General features: G+C 35.7%; 3 protein-coding genes across 3 annotated transcripts; all 3 read left to right on the top strand.

Annotated features, from left to right (window-relative positions):
* The first annotated feature begins 832 nt into the window (after window positions 1-832).
* Window positions 833-11,698, top strand: LOC104117487 (sorting nexin 1). Its single transcript, XM_009628548.4, has 11 exons — window positions 833-970; window positions 1,075-1,212; window positions 3,611-3,746; window positions 4,144-4,277; window positions 5,481-5,555; window positions 6,752-6,911; window positions 7,897-8,030; window positions 8,115-8,183; window positions 9,254-9,333; window positions 11,037-11,097; window positions 11,190-11,698. Exons 1-11 carry the CDS (start codon window positions 959-961, stop codon window positions 11,394-11,396), a joined length of 1,206 nt encoding a protein of 401 aa, XP_009626843.1. The 5' UTR covers window positions 833-958; the 3' UTR covers window positions 11,397-11,698.
* Window positions 11,699-12,352: 654 nt separating this feature from the next.
* LOC104117486 (uncharacterized) lies at window positions 12,353-15,058 on the top strand. The gene is made up of 3 exons (XM_009628546.4): window positions 12,353-12,776; window positions 13,930-13,983; window positions 14,573-15,058. Exons 1-3 carry the CDS (start codon window positions 12,480-12,482, stop codon window positions 14,804-14,806), a joined length of 585 nt encoding a protein of 194 aa, XP_009626841.1. The 5' UTR covers window positions 12,353-12,479; the 3' UTR covers window positions 14,807-15,058.
* A 909-nt stretch (window positions 15,059-15,967) lies between these two features.
* LOC104117485 (protein ORANGE-LIKE, chloroplastic) lies at window positions 15,968-19,900 on the top strand. Its single transcript, XM_009628545.4, has 8 exons — window positions 15,968-16,329; window positions 17,553-17,670; window positions 17,787-17,903; window positions 18,134-18,220; window positions 18,376-18,452; window positions 18,618-18,745; window positions 19,005-19,138; window positions 19,647-19,900. The coding sequence occupies exons 1-8, from the start codon at window positions 16,118-16,120 to the stop codon at window positions 19,722-19,724; spliced, it is 951 nt and encodes a 316-aa protein (XP_009626840.1). The 5' UTR covers window positions 15,968-16,117; the 3' UTR covers window positions 19,725-19,900.
* Window positions 19,901-20,612: the final 712 nt, after the last annotated feature.

Genomic DNA, 20,612 nt, shown 5'->3' with positions numbered 1-20,612 from the left:
CTCATGGCCCAATTTTTTCAAAAGATTACACATATCGGCCTTCCAATCGTTTGAGCTATTAACAACACAAAAGGAACTGTGTCATACTTATGCTTTCCACATCTAGTTCATACTGCCATGTCACATCCAATCGTACTAGTTTAAAAAGTGATTATGTCACCCAATACTTGCAGCTATATCCGACCTATTTAATTATAACTATCTAAAAAAATACTTTTTTCCTTGGTTACTATTTTTTCAAACGTGTTGTAATATTTTTCACTATAAACTTAGTGGACATTTGAACATAGGAATTGTGAAATTTTGGTAAGAAATAAAAAAAATTTCAAGTAAAAATGGTATTTGAAAATTAGAGTTGTGTTTGGACATGAATACCGTTTAGAGCTGTTTTTGAATTTTTGTGAGTGATTTAAAGTGAAAATTTTGAAAAATAAGATTTTTGGAGTTTTTAAAATTTCGACAAAATTCCGATATCCAACTTCAAGCGAAAATTAGAATTTTTATGGCCAAACACCAATTGCGGAAAAATAATTTTTTGTTGAAAAAAGTAAAATTCTTTTCCAGACAGGCACTTAGTTGTTTATAATATTCTTAATAATTTCTAAACATAAAACTTTATTGCCAAAAAGTTCTTTTTTTTTGCAAAAATATTTTTGAATTAAAAATCTTCTAATTCTAATCATGCCTAATTTTCTCATAAAAATGAGATATGTTGGTATTAATATTTACTTTTTCTTGTGGATATATACAAATTTTACTTAAATATTTCATTCTTTTTGAATGGAAAAAACAGTATCCGATTGAAATTGGTGTTTGTGAAATTTGTAAAAATGACAATTAAGACTCTTCATATGTTCCACATGTGTACGACTCCTCACTAAAAGGCCAAAGTCACGATTCACGAGTCGCGAGTTGACAGTTCTACACATTCTCCGGTAATCTAACCAGCAAAACAGCTATGAACACTATGGTAATTATCTTTCCGCCATTATCACGAATCTTACTTTCTTTTTTGTACTCTAATTTTTGTAATTTGTAGTTTTGATTGATTTTGAAAATTGTAAAATGGTGCAGCAAAGGAGTGGATCAGGGTCATTACAGAGCCCTAGATCCCCATCTTCACAAGCCCCATTTCTATCAGTATCAGTTACCGATCCAGCTAAAATGGGTAATGGAGTTCAAGCTTATATCTCCTACAAAGTCATCACCAAGGTCATTTTATTCGTTTCCTTTCTCTCAATGTATATGCATGTGTAATTTTTGTATTAGTATTAGTACTATTCAGAGCCGGATCCAGTATTTGAAGTTTATGGGTTCTTACAACAATAATTGGGTTCACCGGTAAATATTTTTAGATATTTAGTTTATTTCTTAATACATATACATGGTCAGGACAAAATCTATTGGGTTCACGTCAACCCATAAAACACATGCTAGATCCGCCTCATAATCATATTTTGTGAAAACCCCTTTTTGAATTTGAGCTGGATTGTCCTGTACTTGAGAGTATCTAATGGCATAAGTTCGATCCAATCTAAGATCAAAGTGAATAACACCTGATAAAACGGAAGAGTAATATTGTGGTTAGATGTGATCTATGCTTAATATGTAGAATCAGAGTAAACAAATGAAAAGTACCTTCCCTTGGATGTATATTAGGAAAGATGCCCCAGGTCTTTGGTCTAGTTTTAAGAGCGCAAACATGTTGTGTGGTTAGGTGCATGTTACGATATTCGAACTCTGCTGGAGATAAAAGCTTGGTAATTAAATGGAGAAGGGTAGAGGGTCAGGCCCAGTATTCACCAAGTATTGACCTGTGCGCTAATGATCCTTGGAAATTTCTCGGGTATCCAAAAAGATATTTGGAAAGAAGCCTTGGCATAATTTGCATGACTTGAGAGAATAATGTCTTGATTTGATACTTTGCTCATAGATAGTGTTTTCATGATGATATGAACTATGTAGTTTAAGATACATCATCCATAGGAAGAGAAACTAGACAGCAGGCTGGGGTTTTGAAGAGGCGCCAAGAAATTGAAGAGTTGAACATTACATGCGGACAGATTTATGCCTTAGTTACCTCTTGTTCATATCTTGATTATACTTTCATTTCATAGTTTGACCTTGTTATGATTTCTGCGAATGTCCTAAAATCAAAGGTTGTCTTGTACTTCTTACTGCAAAGAAAGTTCTTTTCTTTCTTTTCTTTTTCTTTTGTTTGGTTTTTGTAATTTCATTGGTACAATAGTGTACGGTGTTCAACATATTCTTACAATTCCTATATCTTGGCGTATGTGGAACTAGGCACCTCTGATAAATAGTTATGGTGGCTAAATCTGGAAAGCTTCGAATTGTCTTTAGCGGGTATAAAAGAACCTCTAGAAAGTAAACTTTTGCTTTATTGGCCCAAACATGTTAAGTTCATTTTTGATAATGGTGGTGAAACTCGAACTCAGGGTTCTGCTCTAATACAACAATAACTACACATCATTTCCAAGCAAGTTGGTTTCAGTATGAATCCTCACTGCTCATATTGCTCAATTTAAGCTCATCTTAGTTCAATTATCAACATAGTTCGTATTGTAAGGACTCATCATAGATTGACTAGCTTTATACTAACTATTAACCTACCGCAATCCTACTCCTTTATCCGTGCATAAGATTGATAACATGAGCAAGCTCGCACAGGCAGAGTTAGAACCTCTGTTCCAATGCTATATTGAATAGTGTGAGCCGCTTATTTAAATTTAAGCTGGACACTTTATTTATTTACATTACGTCCACAACAATCACATTGGAGTTTGTATAACAAAAAATCTAAAGTCACTTGCTATTTTTTCATTTGGTACTTTAATGTTCTAAGGAAAAGGTCCTCATAGGTACTTTGTACCATCTAGGGTATTTGTACTTTCGTTCAATTCTAAAGATCTTTTCCTTTAAAAGTATGCATTACACATAACAACAACTACACATCAGTCCCAAACAAAGTTGGGGGTGGCAGTATGAATCCTCACTTCTTTTTCTTGATAAGGTGAATCTTGACTTCTTTCTTTATGCTCAACTCATACCAATACATTGGTGTTTTGGTCATGTTGGAAAGGAATCGTTGAAATTTAGTTGGGGTGGCTTTAGTTTGGAACATTGAGGCTTGAGATGTGAACCTCATAGGTTGCATTAGGTCCCACTCCCACATTGCTTGAGGGTATAGGCTGTAATCTCTTTATATAGTTTTGGACAATCTTTACGTTATGAGCTAGTTTTTGAGGTTGAGTTAGGCACACTGTTTATTTTTTTTAATGGGCTGAAACAAACCATGAAACCACAACTTAAGAACATTTTGAGGCTCAATTTAATGTTCAAAACTCTTTTTGGATCCAGAGCTTACATATCGGTATCCCTTGCATATCCCTATCCCTGCATCAAATGGAAGTTGTTTTGCTGGACTTAAGGTTCAAAAATATTCTGCTTCTTGTGCTTATTCTTGTGGTTGTTGTTTTCTCTTCTTCCTGTTCCTTGAACAGGCATCCATATGTTTTTTATCAGCAGAATGTAGAATATACTTCTCTTGATTCCTTTCTTGTTCTCATTCACCAATTTTTTTTCAAGACAGACAAATTTACCAGAGTACCAAGGGAACGAAAAGATTGTGATTCGACGTTATAGTGATTTTGTATGGTTACGTGATCGTCTTTTTGAGAAATACAAGGGCATTTTTATTCCTCCACTTCCAGAGAAGAGCACAGTAGGTACTGGTTACACTTCTTCCTCATGTACAGGCTTTCTCTTTGATATACTAAAACCAATAGGTATTTAATATATCCAATCTGGAAATATATTGATTTATCATTGCGTATTGGAAATAAGAGGGACAAGAATTAAGAGTCATGTAGGTGGAAGTGGCTATAGATTGACATATTTAACTGTGTCAAATATGTGTAAGGATTTCTATATTTGGGGCATTGATCCATTTCTTTAGAGAAGTATTAGTTATAAAGATAGAGTATCGGAATCTATCAAGGGATGCTACCAGCTGTTGCACCAATAAAATGATCTTATTTTTAGAAGAAGCTGTATATATTTGTCAAACCAGAGCCTGGGAGCTTAAGAAACATTTCGAGATTATTATTCTCTACCTTCTTGCAGAAAAGTTCAGATTTAGTGCAGAATTTATTGAAATGAGGCGTCAAGCTCTGGATGTGTTCATAAACAGAATAGCTTCACATCACGAACTTCGGCAAAGTGACGACTTGAGAACCTTCTTACAGGCTGATGAGCAGGTAATAATTTTAATTTGCTTGTTTGGGCTATTCAGTGGAGTTCATGTGTTAGCTTAACTTTCTTGTGGAGACATAAGGCTTATTCCCCGTGTCTGTGAATTGTGTTGATGTTTCTGATTGTTACTAAGCTATATCATGAATGTCTCTCATCTTGATCTTGTGCTGATGTGTGCTATTTAACCTGGTACAAGCACGATTGATAGGGTACGGCTTTTATAATTAACCCCAAACTCTTCATTAATATTAACTAAGTTAGCACTATCTAAAGAATTTAGGGGTTCTTCAGTCTAGAGACTAGTTATGTAGGGATTAGTAATGCAAGATTGCAATGATTATTTCTTGTTGGATGTTTGGTACAATATACTACAAGTTAGTATACAATGTTTTTAATTTCAAATGTGTTTACTTTTTAAACAAAAGAAAAGTTTATTTACTTTTATAAAGGTTAGTTTTGTCATTTCAGTGTTTTAATCCTTGTATTATTAGTACCCGCATTCTTATTCCACATTCCATCCAATACATAGATTCTCGCTAAACTTCTGCTAGTATTATTTACGAGGAAAACAAAAGAAGTTACCAAACATTGTATGAAATAATCCACCGAATTTCAAATCATGCGCCAGTTGGCCATCGAGGATTTCTCGGTTATAGAAGCATTACATAAAATGGTTATGGATTATATATGGGAGATTAGCTCTCCTTATCACACCAACCAAACAACCCCTAAGGTAATCTGCTTGGGTGAAATTAATGCACTGTTACCAGATGTGCATTTGGGGTTCTGTGAGCAAATTTGGTGTAGTGAGCTTCTAGAGTAATAAACTGGTCTTAACAGATCTTCAGTAGATTTGAGAGCCTATTTTATTTATTGCTTTCAGATTGGTATTTGAGGACATCTCGTCTCAAAGTTTTCTTCTCTTCAATTATTAAATGCTTTTAATTTCAAAATCTGTAGGAAGAATTAATTAACAATTTACTTGAGATATGAAATGCACCTTAGGTGCACAAAGATTGAGCTCTGTATAATGCTTATTTGCCAACCCACTCCCCTCCCCCCCAAAAAAAAAAAATAAAAAAAAAATAAAAATTTCATGCTCAAGAATGCACTTGTGACATCAGCTTTGATATTTTCCCTAATACTTTGAGTAGTTTCATCTTTTCCACAAATGTATTTACGTTTGTTGTTTGTTGCCTTTTCTTCAGACAATGGAAAGAGCAAGGTTCCTGGAGACTGGTATTTTCAAGAAAAAGCCTGCAGATTTGATACAAATCTTTAAGGTATCTGGCAGTTACATAAAATAATACAATTTCCACGTAATTAAAATTTCAATTCTGCACTTCAGTTAGTGAAACAAAATTCCCCCTTCAATGTCTTTTCTCTGATAGCATATGTATTGATGCATTAATCAAACTGTAAATAGGCAATTCTACATTACCCTTAAAAAAGGTTTCAGTTGCAGAATATAAAATGAAGAAAAAGAGAAATTCTTTTATTATAAAGTGGTGCTTAATTTCTTCTTGTAATTCGAGCTAGTTATTTGGTAATTTTCTTGTTAGGTTCTCCTTGTGGACGATTAATGGTAAAACCTAGACTTGTCATCGACACCCCTTGTGGCTGTGTTAGTGTAAGATATAGGTGATTGCCTTTGTATTACGATGACCTACTAGAGAGGTAATTTTGGAAATTTATGCTACGAAGGAAGCTATCTACGCTATGTTAATTAAACACCTATGCCATCTATTGTTCTTGTAGTCTTAGCAGTTAGCATGTTCTTGTTCCGTCTCTAAGGGGTTGTTTGGTACATGGGATAAGGATAGTAATCCCGGGATAGTGTTTGGGATTAACTTTATCCCATGTTTGGTTTGGGGTATTAGCTAATCCTGGGATTAACTTTTACACTAAACTACTAGAGAGGTAATTTTGGAAATTTATGCTACGAAGGAAGCTATCTACGCTATGTTAATTAAACACCTATGTCATCTATTGTTCTTGTAGTCTTAGCAGTTAGCATGTTCTTGTTCCGTCTCTAAGGGGTTGTTTGGTACATGGGATAAGGATAGTAATCCCGGGATAGTGTTTGGGATTAACTTTATCCCATATTTGGTTTGGGGTATTAGCTAATCCAGGGATAACTTTTACACTAAACTAGTAGGATTAGCTATCCCATATAGAAGGTGGGACAACTAATCTCATGGGATATCCCACCCTATCCCAGGATATCCCACCATTGTACCAAACGACCCCTAAGTGAGTTGAAACTAAACTTGACATCTGTCCTTTGGTGTGATTTACTATTATTTAACTGTTCATGATTTAATGTGGGGCTTGTGTTGCATAGTGTTTTCTTTTCTCGAGTTTGTTAGGTATATTCGTGTACCCCAAATCACATTTAACCAATGCATTGAATGAGGATATATTACAATGACTTCAACACAGGATTATGTAAAAACTAACAGTAGTTTGTAAATGGCAGGACGTGCAATCTAAAGTGAGTGATGTCGTTCTCGGCAAGGAAAAGCCAGTTGAAGAATCAACCCCAGAATATGAGAAGATGAAGAGCTACATATTTGAGCTTGAGGACCATTTAGCTGAAGCTCAAAAACATGCATATCGTCTTGTCAAGAGACACCGAGGTAGGAGAAATCTGGTTTACGACATGCAGTAGTGTGTTAGTTATTTGCACTTCAGATATTTAATACATTGCTGCATTTCTAGTTCACTCTTATAAAGTGATACCTATCCCATTCTCAAGCAGTGAGAGGCATCGTGATTCAGGATTCATTGCCTTCTCTCTCCCTTTGCTCTCACCCCATTCTCTTGCCTGTAGGATCCTAAGCTTCTGGGAGGAGTCATGCTATATGTTCATCCCAGTAACCAATTGGGCTGATTTATTAACTAATGTTAAAATTCGTACTAACAGTTTAATCCTCATTTGTATGCTCAAGTAATGCGGAAAGAAGTTCATCATCAACTTCTCTTCACTGGGAAATTTTACATTTATAAATTCAAATACTGGATTGAAGAAGATTAAAGTTGAAATGTGATTGTGTGACAAACTAGATCCATCTGGGAACTCAGTCGGTGACAGGGTCTCATCTAATTGCAAACTGGCTAAATTAGATAGTAACATTAAGCCATTATTAAGGTCTACTGGAGAAACTCGAAGTGAATAAGTGAAAAGCCTCTCCTATTTCCTCGCATGAAAAAAGTGAAGCAACATGCATGTCTCTTGATTTTTTAACCTTTTGTTTATAGTCATAATGGCTGTAAGAAAATTCAATTTCACAGGGGACAGGCACGTTTTTATTCAGGTCTGTAATTGAGAATAAAATACTAGCATGTAGCAGAGGATCCAGAGAGTTATTACCGTGTAAAATTGCAAAATGAGACCGTATTTCGCAGATGCCATTTGAAAATATGGAATTTCAAATGCGAATGGCATTTCTTGGTCTCTTTTCTTTGCCTAGAAGTTTCCAGTTCCAAAGGTGGCATCTAATTTTTGTTAATTGATATGTCTTTGTTTCTCCAACATGTTGTGTTCTTAATTTCCTTCCCCTCATACATATGATAAGCTTGTCATTCCAAGCGACTGACTTATGGGTGTCCTTGTTAACTCAGAGTTGGGGGAGTCTCTATCAGAATTTGGGAAGGCAGTCAAGCATCTTGGTACTTGTGAGGACGATGCCCTTGGAAAGGCATTTTCTGAACTTGGGGCAAAGTCTGAGATAATATCAATTAAGCTGCAGAAAGAGGTAATTTCATCAAAGAGAATAACCAATGATCTTTTCTCTTATTCAAAGGTAGGTAATAATAACTGATTGTGCTCTCTCACTCAGGCTCACCACCTTTTAATGAACTTTGAAGAACCTCTGAAGGATTATGTTCGAGCTGTGCAATCTATTAAAGTGAGTGGGCAATTCTGCTTTTGAGAAAATGTGTATTTCCCCTCGAAATGGATGGAGTTTTTCTTTTTGCTGTAGATGCCCCCCCCCCCCCCCCCCAAAGTAGGCCTTGATTGGAGATTGTACTTTAATGGGGGTCAAAAGAATCATAATATCAAATGTTTTGCTTCCACATAGTGTTGTCAAAGGCAAAAGAAAAGGCCCAAAAAAGGGGCAAAAGAAGTGAAAGAAAAGGCCCAAAAAAGGCAAAAGAAGTGGGTGCATTAGTAAGTTATTTAGAGTTAATTTTAAGTACATGATGTAGTTATATACACGCAAGAAAAATCAACAATAACCACAAATAAATATATGGGTTAATAAATTGCAATAATTGCTATCATGTGGATTGTATGAAGCAAAACCATATCAATTACATTCAGAAGCCTTCTTAATTTTCTAATTCATCTCCAAAAATGCAATTGTGAGTTTCTGCTAAAGACCTTAGATTAATTTCTCATATGAAAATTTTCTTTTCTGTTATTAGTCATTAATATATCCGTATGAAATGTATGGGTTACAATAATATATCATTGTGCCAACTATATTTATTGTTTACTACTGCCTTTCAATACAGAGCTCATGGATCTTATAAATTTACATAATTTAAAAATTGTTGGTTGGTTATCGCTGAATTGCGCATGCTTTAGCGTCTTCCCTATGGCACTACTGAAATGAGGCGAAGCACCAAGCCTGCATTGAGCTCCGCTTCAGGACTCAAGCACGACTCAAAGCATTGTGCCAATCCTGCCTTGGGCATTGCTTTAGGACTCGAGCGCGACCAATGCACACATTTGACAATACTACATTCATGAAGAAATACAACTGTTGCATCTGTATTTGTGCTTTCACCTTTTTTCTTCTGCTAAGAGTAATATAATGTTCTTTTGCTGCCCTACATTACCCCTCCGGGGTAGGGGTAAGGTCTGTGTACACTCTACCCTCCTCAGACCCCACTGATGGGATTTTACTGGGTTGTTATTGTTGTTGTTGTTGTTTGCTGCCCTACACTCATATCCTTCCTAACTTTGAAACAGGCTACGATAGCAGAGAGAGCAAATGCATTCAAACAGCAATGTGAACTGGCTGAGACAATCAAGTTTAAGGAAATAGATTTGTATGGCTCAACCAACTATACTCTTGTTCCTCCTTTTTCGTTTTCTTTTTTGGTGGTTTCCTCAATCTGACCTTAATTTGCCTTTGGTGATAGTTCAGTTTGATTGTTGCAAGTAGGGGTGGCAAACGGGCGGGTCGGATATGAGCAGGTCAAAAACGGGTAATTCAAAAAACGGATAAATTATCCGTACCGACCCGTATTTTAGACGGATAAAAAATGGGTTATCTGGCGGATAATATGGATATCTTCTTGAATATGATCACTTGTGGGAGAATTCCTAGTCTTCTAAACTTGAGGAACCCCCAATTTGAGGCTTTACAAATGTAAAAGTTAAGCACATTAGTTATCCATTGGTTATCCATTTGGTTAACCATTTTCTAAGTGGATAATATGGTTCTTATCCATATTCAACCTGTTTTTAAAAAGTTCATTATCCAACCCATTTTTTAATGGATAATATGAGTGTATAACTGTTTTCTTTTAACCATTTTGCCACCTCTAGTTGCAAGCTTTCCTTCAATGGTTTCTCATTTATTAAATGACCTGGTCTATGAGCCTTCTGCATTCTGGGGGTGTGGGAAGGATTAAATATGTGCATCATTAACTCTCTCCACCAACAAGATTATCTTCTGTGCTTGAGCCTGGATCTCAAGGTTCACCATTGACTGAATAGTAACTACTGCTCCTGTTCTGAATGGTATCTTAAATCTGATGATAAAACAAGGGTTCGTGCTGTTTTGCCGCTAGTATGGTCTAATACTCTAATCTGCTATTATTATCCAGCCATGCCTAGTATGACACATGGTTTGATGTTGCTGTAAAATACCGTCTAGGTCTTGTTCTACTGGAGAAGTTGCAATGGTTTTTTACCGGCAGCTAGATCTTTCAAAAGATGTAGTATGGGAATTTAGTGCATTTGATTATTTTATCAGTGTCCTGCTTGTTGTATATAAGTGAAGCTTAGTTGCTGATTTCACCTACATCTCAGCTCAATTTTATGACGGGGGTTTATTAGTCATCATTTTGGTCCCTTGGTATGTGTACTTTTACATGGGTGTCTCTTATTTCTCCCCCTCCCGTCAACCTTAGCCTCTCTCCTTTTGTGAACAATAGCCATATAGGTACTTTTACTCCGCCAATGGTATATACTGTTACACACTATTAGGACGATAAGAAGTATATATTGTGTACAACCCAAAATATAGATGAGACTTTAACCAAAGGCCTTTTAGTCTCAGGTGTCGAAGTGTAACTATTTGGCTCAAGAGTAAATGGTGCCAAGAGCATATTGACACTATATATGTGTACAGTCCAAGTCATTTAATTTAACAGAAAAGCACTAGCCATTTGGTTTAGTGAAAAGTGAAATTACTTTAAGAATTTGATTCACTGAAGAGCGAGCGTGTTACTTATGCAATTTCATTTAATGTAGCATCCTCATTTTGCCTTAAAAATATCTGACATCCTTCTTCTTGCATATAGAATATGCATCTCGTAGGTAGAAAAATGCCATTGTAAACACCGACTTCTTTTTGCATTTTTGGTATCCTGTTCATCTGCAAAGTGAAGAGTCGAAACATGTATATGTTACTTTATCTAAGATGGGGAAATATGCATCCCATTAATAATCTTCATTGGTCATTATATGGAGCATCTCAGAGTCTCTATGCTGAAGCAAAACATGGCTCTACCTTTTATTGCAGAAATAAATACAGGCTGACACGATCTGATAAGTTGGCCGAGGCTGAGCGTGAGTATGAAATGGTCAGTGTGGTTTAACTTACTGTTTTGTATGGCTTTGGCTAGTCGTGAAACTCCACGTGTGATGACTGACATTGTCTTTCTGTGCAATACAGCTCAAGGCTGAAGGGGAAGAAACATCAAGAAGATTTGATACGATAGTGAGGCTTATGAACGAAGAGATCATCCGATTTCAAGAACAGAAGACATTGGATATGGGTCTTGCTTTCCATGAATTTGCTAAGGGACAGGCACGGTTAGCAAATGGCATAGCAGATGGATGGCGAAGTCTTCTTCCCAAGCTCGAAGCTTGCTCTTCATAATAGTTTCACAACAAAATGCGACAAACATCAGCACAATCTGCTCTCAACATGAGGGCGTAAATGGAAATTGTTGCGTTGGGTTTGCGAAAGGGTCTTTGAGAATTGTTATTGTTGCTGCAGCTTGGTGGTTGTATGAATTTGGTTTAGATACTTGTGTAACTTGTACAGCAGCGAAGAGAAAATTGAAAATAGCTTAGAATTAATTTGGGTCAATGTGATAGGCGAAGTTCCAAACACTAAATAAACTTGTTTACTCCATAATTCTATTCTTCTTTCTCTTAATCCCAATTTCCAGTTTTCAATTTTGTTTGCAACAATTCCACAGTAGCACATCTCTGGTAAATCATTTTTCAAAACATGTTTAAGTATGATTCCAATTTGGATTTCTCTACGATATATCAAACTGGAAAGCTTATTTTAGGGAGATTGATTTAGCTTCCTCAAGTAGGAAAGGGGATGCTACAATTATGATAATGATGGAATGAATTATTTGCTTCAGAGTAGGGAAATAAAGAAGGATTTAAGTTATATAAATTCATCGCGTGATATTTTTCATATCATCAGTCTAATTTAACCGATTATAGCAAATTATTAATCTATTATTCAGGTTAGGGAAATGACTTGCTATGAAGAGTTATATATTATTGTAGGTTAACATAAAATAATCGGACAATGTAAAAAATTGATATAGGATAAGAGAACTTAAACTCGAATATTGAATTAATGACACGACATTTGTTGTAGACTGTGCAGTAAGAGATTTATATGTCAGTAAAAATGTAGAATATTTAGCACGAGAGAAATTAATATTTTTATGTATTATTTTTGAAATAATAGCCGTGTAAACAGTCTTTTGCAGAAATGTATGATAACGCTACATACGATACGCCCTTGTGGTCCGAGTCTGGCCTTTCCCCCCCAGTTAATCTCACTTGCTTGAAATTGAGCATAGCAGCAATTTCTTGTTATTCTGCTGGGGACAGTCCACCACTGATTTGCAAAATCCCCTTATCCTATCTCATCATTATGGTCACAAAATAACCACTTGTAACTGTACACAGAAGGGAAGGCAAGTAAGTAGCCATGTCTTCCTTAATAACCAGACAACTTTTCCACATAACAAGTAGTAATTCCCAAGTGCAAATTTGTCCTTCCAGGTCTATTCCTGTGTTCCTAACCAACAAGACCAACAACAGTAATAGATTCTTTTACACCAGTGAGTTTTCAGGTTGCCGGAATTTGACTGTTCCAGTGAAGGCAGCTGCTAAGGATGGTAGTATTTCACCTAAGAATCAAGATGATGAAGATGGGGTGTCCTTAGGAACCATGAAATTGCCTCTGGATATTGATATTGCAAGATTTGAAACTCTACTTTTTCAGGTGCTTTTGATTGTGAATTTGTTTCAAGATAGTTACTTTCTTCCAAAATCTGATGTGATTTATGTTTAAATTTCTTTACTTTTAATTGTGTACAAATTCCTTTGATTGCAATAAGTATTTTTAATCCATTTAACTAGAAGTGGTAAGCAGAGTATGCTAGTTCTTGAATCCCAAAGTGACCCTTATCTTTAGAAACATAGACAGACTAAGATAAGTGATTTGTTGTATTTATAGTTTATATATAGAAAACCTCAATGATAAGTGCCAGCGGATATGAAACTGTACTTCTTTTTTTTTTGTGTAACCATATATTATCGATTATCCTGATCTGATTAATCCAAATTCACGCCATGCCACATTGGGCCATTAAAGGGGAAACGCTCTCTGCGAGGGGGTTTTCCATTCCTAAAGTTGAACCACAGACCTCTGGTTAAGGGTAGAGGCATAAATATGAAAAATGTTATTATCTAAAGGGTATTTAACCTCAACAATTAGTCAGAATATACATAACTTATGTCAATTATCAGATACTCTCTGTCCAACCCAAAGACATTCAAAGGGGTTCAAGAGAATGACTAGTGCAGAAACAATTTGCCTCCTTATTAGAGATTAGGTAAGGTTCTCAAAATTGGAACTCAACTAACTACACAAGGTAGGAGCTAGAGGGTATCCTCAAGTAGAGGCAGTGAAAAACAGTAATTTCCTAGTTTACCCCTGACACGTGCGCGCTCTTCCTGTTGTGTCTGGTTTCCATATCATCAGCTCGAGACCTAGAAGAGAATTATTAAGAATTGAAAGGAAGTCGTAATAAAGTGAGCTTGTGCTTCATTTCCCCTTTAATTTGGCCACTGAATAAGGAACTTTATGTTGATCATAGTTATTCTAGGTGCCCCTTTTGCATGCAAATTCTCTGCATAAATAACAACAATAAACTCAGTATAATCCCACAAGTGGGGTCTGAGGAGGGTAGTGTATACGAAGACCTTACCCTTAACTTGTGAAGGTAGAGAGGCATTTTCCGATAGAAAGCAAAGATGTAGATTTAAGCACTAATCCTTGAACATTTTCTACTAGTATCTTTGTCAATAAAAGGAGACATGAATGCCTCCTCCTTATGTTAATGTTAAGAATGCTTTGTTTTGTGACTTTGCAGTGGGCTAACAGTCTTTGTCAAGGAGCTATGCTGCCACTTCCAGTGCCTCTAAAGGTAACTCTTCCTGATTTCTAAGCTCGCTAGGTAGAGGCATATTCGGGATTAGAACTTTATCGGTTCGGGATTCTAGGCCAAAGCTATTGGGTTTAATAGCTTAACGGCATGCAGATCAGCCCCTCTCAGTAAGCTGTAAGTTAAACAAAAAATCCATAAGTTTATTTGTTTGGCTCATAGCATCTAAGTTTTGTGTTACAAAAAGAAGAAAAAAGGCATTGAAGTTGCAATAAAGGACGGATAGGCTCTACTTTCGATTTTATGTCTTTTGACTTCTTTCATATTCGTCTCCACCTCACACAAGGTAGAAGGCAAGGTAAAATGTAAGGTCTGCGTACATTCTACCTTCCCCAGACCCTACTTGTGGAATTACACTGGGTATGTTGTTGTTGTTGTTGACTTCTTTCATAATCATCATTTCATTTTCCCCTCATTTTAGACTAATACTTTTAATGATACAAACTACAAAGGGTCTTAGTTCAGCAAAGTCTTTCTTATTGAAAATGCATACAATTTGCAGACTAAAAACTCAAACGATTCGTTTTAATGTTCATCAAGATGACTTACTAGTTAAACGTTTTGTGTACAGGTTGACAAAATTCCTCGCGGAGCCAGACTTAGTTTTATTACAGTTGAAGATGCACAAACTGAAGTTCTTGTATATATAGATTGTATGGTTTTTCCTGCTACGGATAACTCACCTCCAATATTTCGAGCCATAAGAAATGGACCGTCGAGAGATGAGGCGCCTCCAGGGGAGCCAAGAATCATGAGAAGTCTTTTAGGCGCTCTTCAGAAATCTGTTGAGATTGCTAGAGTTTGAAAGTTGGAACATTTCTTCTATTCCAATTGTTCTTTCTTTCGACACCCTTTTATGTATGAAAGCATTTCCTATTTTCTGTAATAGCTTCCCGATTAATCAATTTATCTGCGTACAGAAAACATCCCACATTCACGCAGGGTCCGGGAAGTAGCGTAGCCACTGGTCAACATTGTAACTGAGATATCCTTAGAACTATGTACAATTCAACTCTATCCGTTTTTCGGATAAACACAACCGAATACCCTTCATCGACCTTCATCGAAAAATTATAGTGTATTTAAAAACTTATATTGTGGATATAGGTCAAAATTTATTGTTTATCTGTATACCATTAAATTTTGAATACCCTTCGCGAAATTCCTGACTTAGCTACTGCCCAAGGGGTGTGATATAGATAGCCTAACATAATGTAAGCATTAGTGGCTGCTTCCACGACTCGAACCTTCGACCTATAGGCCACACAGAGACAATTGAATCGTTGTTCCAAGACTCTCCTTCTGATTAATCAATATACACGGCTTCTTCAAATTCAATAGAACTTCATTGAACTTGACTCTTAGTACAAGATAATGTGTGTGTTCACGGTGTTTGCTTAAAAAATGTGAAGAAAAGTTTCAACCAAAATATATTTCAATTTCTTGCAAAAGACCGTTCTTACAAAAATTTGAAAAAGAAAAAATTTAAAACAAGTTTTTCAAAATTTTGAAACAAATGCCATTGTCTGATCCTGTTATTTTAGAAAATCCATATGAGGTACTTATATATTTTGTAAAGAGGGAGGGTAACCTCTTGGAGCTGTCAATTACAATGAACGCATAAATGTTTTACCCATTGTTAGATGTTTTTTTGATATTCAATATTTGTATTAAATAATCCATTTAATAGGTATAAAAAGAGGAAGTTTACACGGCTAAAAATATTTATATTCACTAAACATACATATATACTAATTAGACATCTGCAATTTATCTTTTTGAGTGGACGGCAATATAATATAGAAGTTTCATAAAAAAAAATTAACTACCAACTACTAACTAAGACGAGTTACAACTTGAAAAATGAAAACCATTGAGTTAGGACACTATCCATCTCACCTTTTACTATAGTGTACCAAAAGGAAAAGTAACTGCCTTACTGTCGTCAGTATCCAGCAAGTGGTTTAATTGAGAATTTGGACTTTGGCCTCATCCTCTTTGCCATCTTTGATTCTCAGTATAATCCTCCAAAACCCATCTTCTTCTTTTTTTCTTTTTCTATTTTCAATCTTCACTCCCCATACTATTCATTCATTTCTTTCTAAAAAAAGGAAAGATGGGTTCTGTCTTTTTTAGCTTTCATCCATTAATCCATACTTCTAATTTTAATTCCTCAAAGACCCTTGTTTTCTTTAGTTCCACTTTAAGTTCAAATCCAAAGAACCTTTCTTTCTTCAACCGCAAATCAAGAACTCAGTTAGTTTGTTCTTCTACATCTAAGGATGGTCCTGATTCTGTTCAATCTTCTGGTGATAATAATTATCCAAGGTTGGGTTATTAAATTTCTTATTTAATTCTCCAATTTTTTGCCTTTATTTTAATTTTGGTATTTTGGTGCTGATTTGTCCTAATTGATTATCCTAGTTGTGAGCTACAACAACAAACAACCCCGTGAGCTTTGGGTAGGATAGTGTGTACGCAAACCTTACCCAGTAGGGGACCGTTTACGATAGACCCTCGGCTATACCCTAGTTGTGAGCTATTGGGGGCTTTTTAGTTTGTTCAATTTGGTAGCTTTAGCTTTAGAAATTGGGAATGTTGTGTGTTAGATTTTAAGGTAGAAATAATCTTCCTTTGACAGTTTATTATGTCCATTATATATGGATGAAATATGATATTGAAACTGTATATATGTTAAAAGGTTTGTTACTTTAGCATCTGGTTAACATCATTTTTGCTTCTTATATATTGGAGGTTTGATTTCCAAGAATTTTTTCCTTTTTATGAAGAAAACAGAGAGATTTTGGTTGAGAAAATTTCGGTTTTCTACATGGTATTAGAGTAAGACGCATCCCAATTCTTAGTTTATACACCGACGTTGGACCCGATATTATGTTGTCCACGCTCCAGTTGGCAAGCCTGAGCTTGCGGGGGTGTTGAGTTGCCCCACGTTTGGTTGTAGGATGGATGTGGGATTAGTCTCCTTATATGGTCACCCAAGGTCCAATTATTCATATTTTCGAATAACATTATTTTACTCGAAGTTCTGATAGTTAAAGTTAGTGCGTGAAATAGATCATTATGAAATATTTTGCTACAAATAGTAATTTTTAGAATGATGATTTTGGACTCATAACTTGGATGTATGTGAACTTTTTAAAGCGTAGCATGTCTCAAGTCCTCCCATCTGTCCAAGCATTGATGCACAGAGTTACCTGGTACTTGTTGCTGGTAGGAGGTAGTAGGTATCCCTGGAATTAGTCGAGGTGTGTGGAAGCTGGCCCGGTAAATGAGGAGGGTTGTTATAGGTTGAAGGCCAGAGAAAAAAATAGTTTCTAACTGTTGATGAATTCTTGGAATACTGAACTCATTTAGATGTTCGACCTGAATAGAGCGGAGCGGAATGGATATACAGGATTCATGTAGCTAACACCAACTACTTTAAGATTGAGGAGTGATTGATTGATTTTATATTGATTGCTGTTTTCAGACTCAATCTATAAGCTTGCATTCTTTTGAAGTAAACTAATGTTGGTCCATGTTTGCTATAGTAATTTCTGCATCATTGAAGGACCAGAGACCGTTCAAGATTTTGGTAAGATGCAGTTTCAAGAAATCCAAGATAACATAAGGAGCAGGCGCAATAAAATCTTCCTCCTCATGGAAGAAGTGAGTTTTCTCAAGTTCTAATGTACTGCCTACCAAAACTTGAAGGAATAACTTATTAGTATTTCCTAAAGGTTGTACTGTCAAAATTGCATCTTAAATTTCTGAATAATTTTCAGGTACGCAGGCTAAGAATACAACAAAGGTTAAAGACATCAAACACTAGACGTGAGACTGGTGAAGATGAAAATGAGATGCCAGATATCCCCTCGACAATACCGTTTATTCCTAACATGGTAATTTGCCGACTGCTCTAGTAAACAATTGAAGTACACCAGGAATTCAGTTGGTACATATTGGTTTGTTAAAGTATGCTACTTGACCAAGACCTTTTGTTTGTTATGATTAGCAATCTTTCTTTATAACTGTTGTCTGAATTAGTAACGTCTATACCTCTTCCTTTAACTTAGTGACTATAAATTTACTCCTTATAGCAGTAACTTAGTGCATTCGTTGTTTGTATCAGACTCCAAAGACGCTGAAGCAGCTTTATCTAACAAGCTTTTCATTCATAGCTGGGATTATGGTCTTCGGTGGATTACTTGCCCCAATAGTAAGCTCCTGAACTCAATTCTTTTTCTTCTTTTTTTCTACTTTATTTATTATTCTAGTGCTGAATTATGCATAACGGGATTGTGGTGTTATTTCGCTTGCTTATTCTTAAGTTACAAAGTCTTTTCGGACTACTGAACCTCTTTGACATGGCAGCTTGAGCTGAGATTAGGTATAGGAGGCACCTCATATGAAGATTTTATACGAAACTTGCATTTGCCTATGCAATTGAGGTATGTATACTGAAACCTGAACTTCATTTTCGAATTGTGCAAAGTTGTTTACCGCGTGATCTTTACTTCCCAAGAAAAGATGGATAAAATATGATGACAAAAAAAATAGAAGACCATTTACATCATTGAACTTTTGATATCGACTTCTTTTTCAATTATTTTCAGCCAGGTAGACCCCATAGTAGCATCTTTTTCAGGTGGGGCAGTGGGAGTCATTTCAGCGCTCATGCTAATAGAAGCTAACAATGTAGTCCAACAAGAGAAGAAACTGTGCAAATATTGCCATGGAAGTGGTATGTTCATATATTTTATCTGACATAATCAAATAATGGTATAACACAATGTTTACATAATTCAATAATGGTATAACACAATGTTTAGACTCGTAAACTGTTGAGGTATCTTATCTCTTCGTAGAGATTTATTGTTTTGAAGAATGCAAGATAGCTTTGTTATCATAACCTTATTTTACAATGACTTCGTTTTCCTTAGTTCATGGTACTAGATTATTGTCAAAAGTGACGATAATATCCTTTCGTGATCTTTTGGTAGGATACTTGGCATGCGCACGCTGTTCAGCTAGCGGTAAATGCCTTTATACCGAACCTATTTCAGTGAATGGTTCTTATCAACCGTTGCGTGCACCATCTCTTAAAAGATGTGCAAATTGCTCTGGGACAGGAAAGGTATGAAACATGATCATCTTTAAATTTTCATGCATTTAACAGTCATCTTAGGATATCAATCTGAAAGTACAGAGTTTTCGGTTTACAATTCACAGATTTATTCTTTATACGTCCTTACCCTGCAAGAAAAAATAATATGTCACGGAAGAATCGTCACAAGTTCGAGCGTCGAAAAAATCTTGTGACGGAAGGATAAAACCGTCATATTTATCCACATTTGATGACTTTCATCATAAACATTCCGTCACAAATGTGTGTTTTGCTTATAGTGTATTAACGTGCTCATGCATCGCTCATCATGTATTTTTTACTACTTTGCCTTATCCTACATATGTGCTAATTTATGTTGCGTGGACTCTCCACAACTGCTGCCACTCTCACATCGGATCCTCCAAAAGTGCACTACTTTTGGAGGATCCGACACAAATCCGGCGATATTTTTGGAGAGTCCGGGCAACATAAATGCTAATGGATTTTGTTTCATTTTATTGTTATTATTATTTTGTAGGTGATGTGCCCTACATGTCTGTGCACTGGGATGGTGATGGCAAGTGAACATGACCTTCGTATAGATCCATTTGATTAGGACATACAACCCCTTAACATATATAGCCACTTTTCATTTTGTAACTTACATTCAGAAAACCTTTGCTTCATTTTCTATTTTTTTATTTCATTTTTTCCTTTGTTATAAATCATAGTTGATATAAAACACCCTAGTTAAAGCCAGGCCTTTGGTAATAAAGATGATAACTTCTCATCTTTTTATGAGTAATAATTGGATTTTAAAAATCCTGATTAGTACTCCAAAATTTCAAATTAACTCAGTAATCTTTTCTTCGTTAGTAGAGTAAGTAGTTAATACAAAGTTTGTTGTTATCATTGAATAAATCCTCTGATTAAGGAAAGGGATTTTTACACAAATAGCCGGCGGATTCACCATTTACTTTTTCTAGTAGATTTACATATATTATACACTGATTATATTATATAGGATTATACATATATCTTATATCCTTCGGCTATTAGTTATTTAACAGTTCCACCAATTAACTGTCTTCAAGCAGTCTTTCTTGGGGAATAAAGAGTGGTAGGGGTTAAAAAGGTTAGTAATCTACCTTTTTCTTATCCAAATTGGTGACCAGAATTTGTTTCATCACTGTAATTAACCAAATATCCGTCTGCAGCAAAATAAACCTTACGGAAAAAAGGTTTGAAGAACGGTGGAAGACGGCGGACTTGAGTTGTTGACGTACAGGAACGGCTCAGTCCTGAATAATTTAGAGACTATAAATCGCAACTAGGATGCTATTTATAAGCCGCAATTCCGAATGCGATTTGAAAATGCAATCGTATAAAATGACTGCGATTTAATAGAGTCCGTTTGGATTAGCTGATTTGAAGTAACTGATAAGCATTAGGTGCTGAAAAGTACTTTTAAGTGTTGAAACTGATTTAATAAATAAGCAGTTAC

This window comes from Nicotiana tomentosiformis, chromosome 7 (assembly GCF_000390325.3).
Source record: "Nicotiana tomentosiformis chromosome 7, ASM39032v3, whole genome shotgun sequence".
NCBI classification, from domain to species: domain Eukaryota; kingdom Viridiplantae; phylum Streptophyta; class Magnoliopsida; order Solanales; family Solanaceae; genus Nicotiana; species Nicotiana tomentosiformis.
The sequence above is the reverse complement of the archived record's forward strand: the minus strand, read 5'-3'. Positions and strand labels throughout refer to the sequence as shown.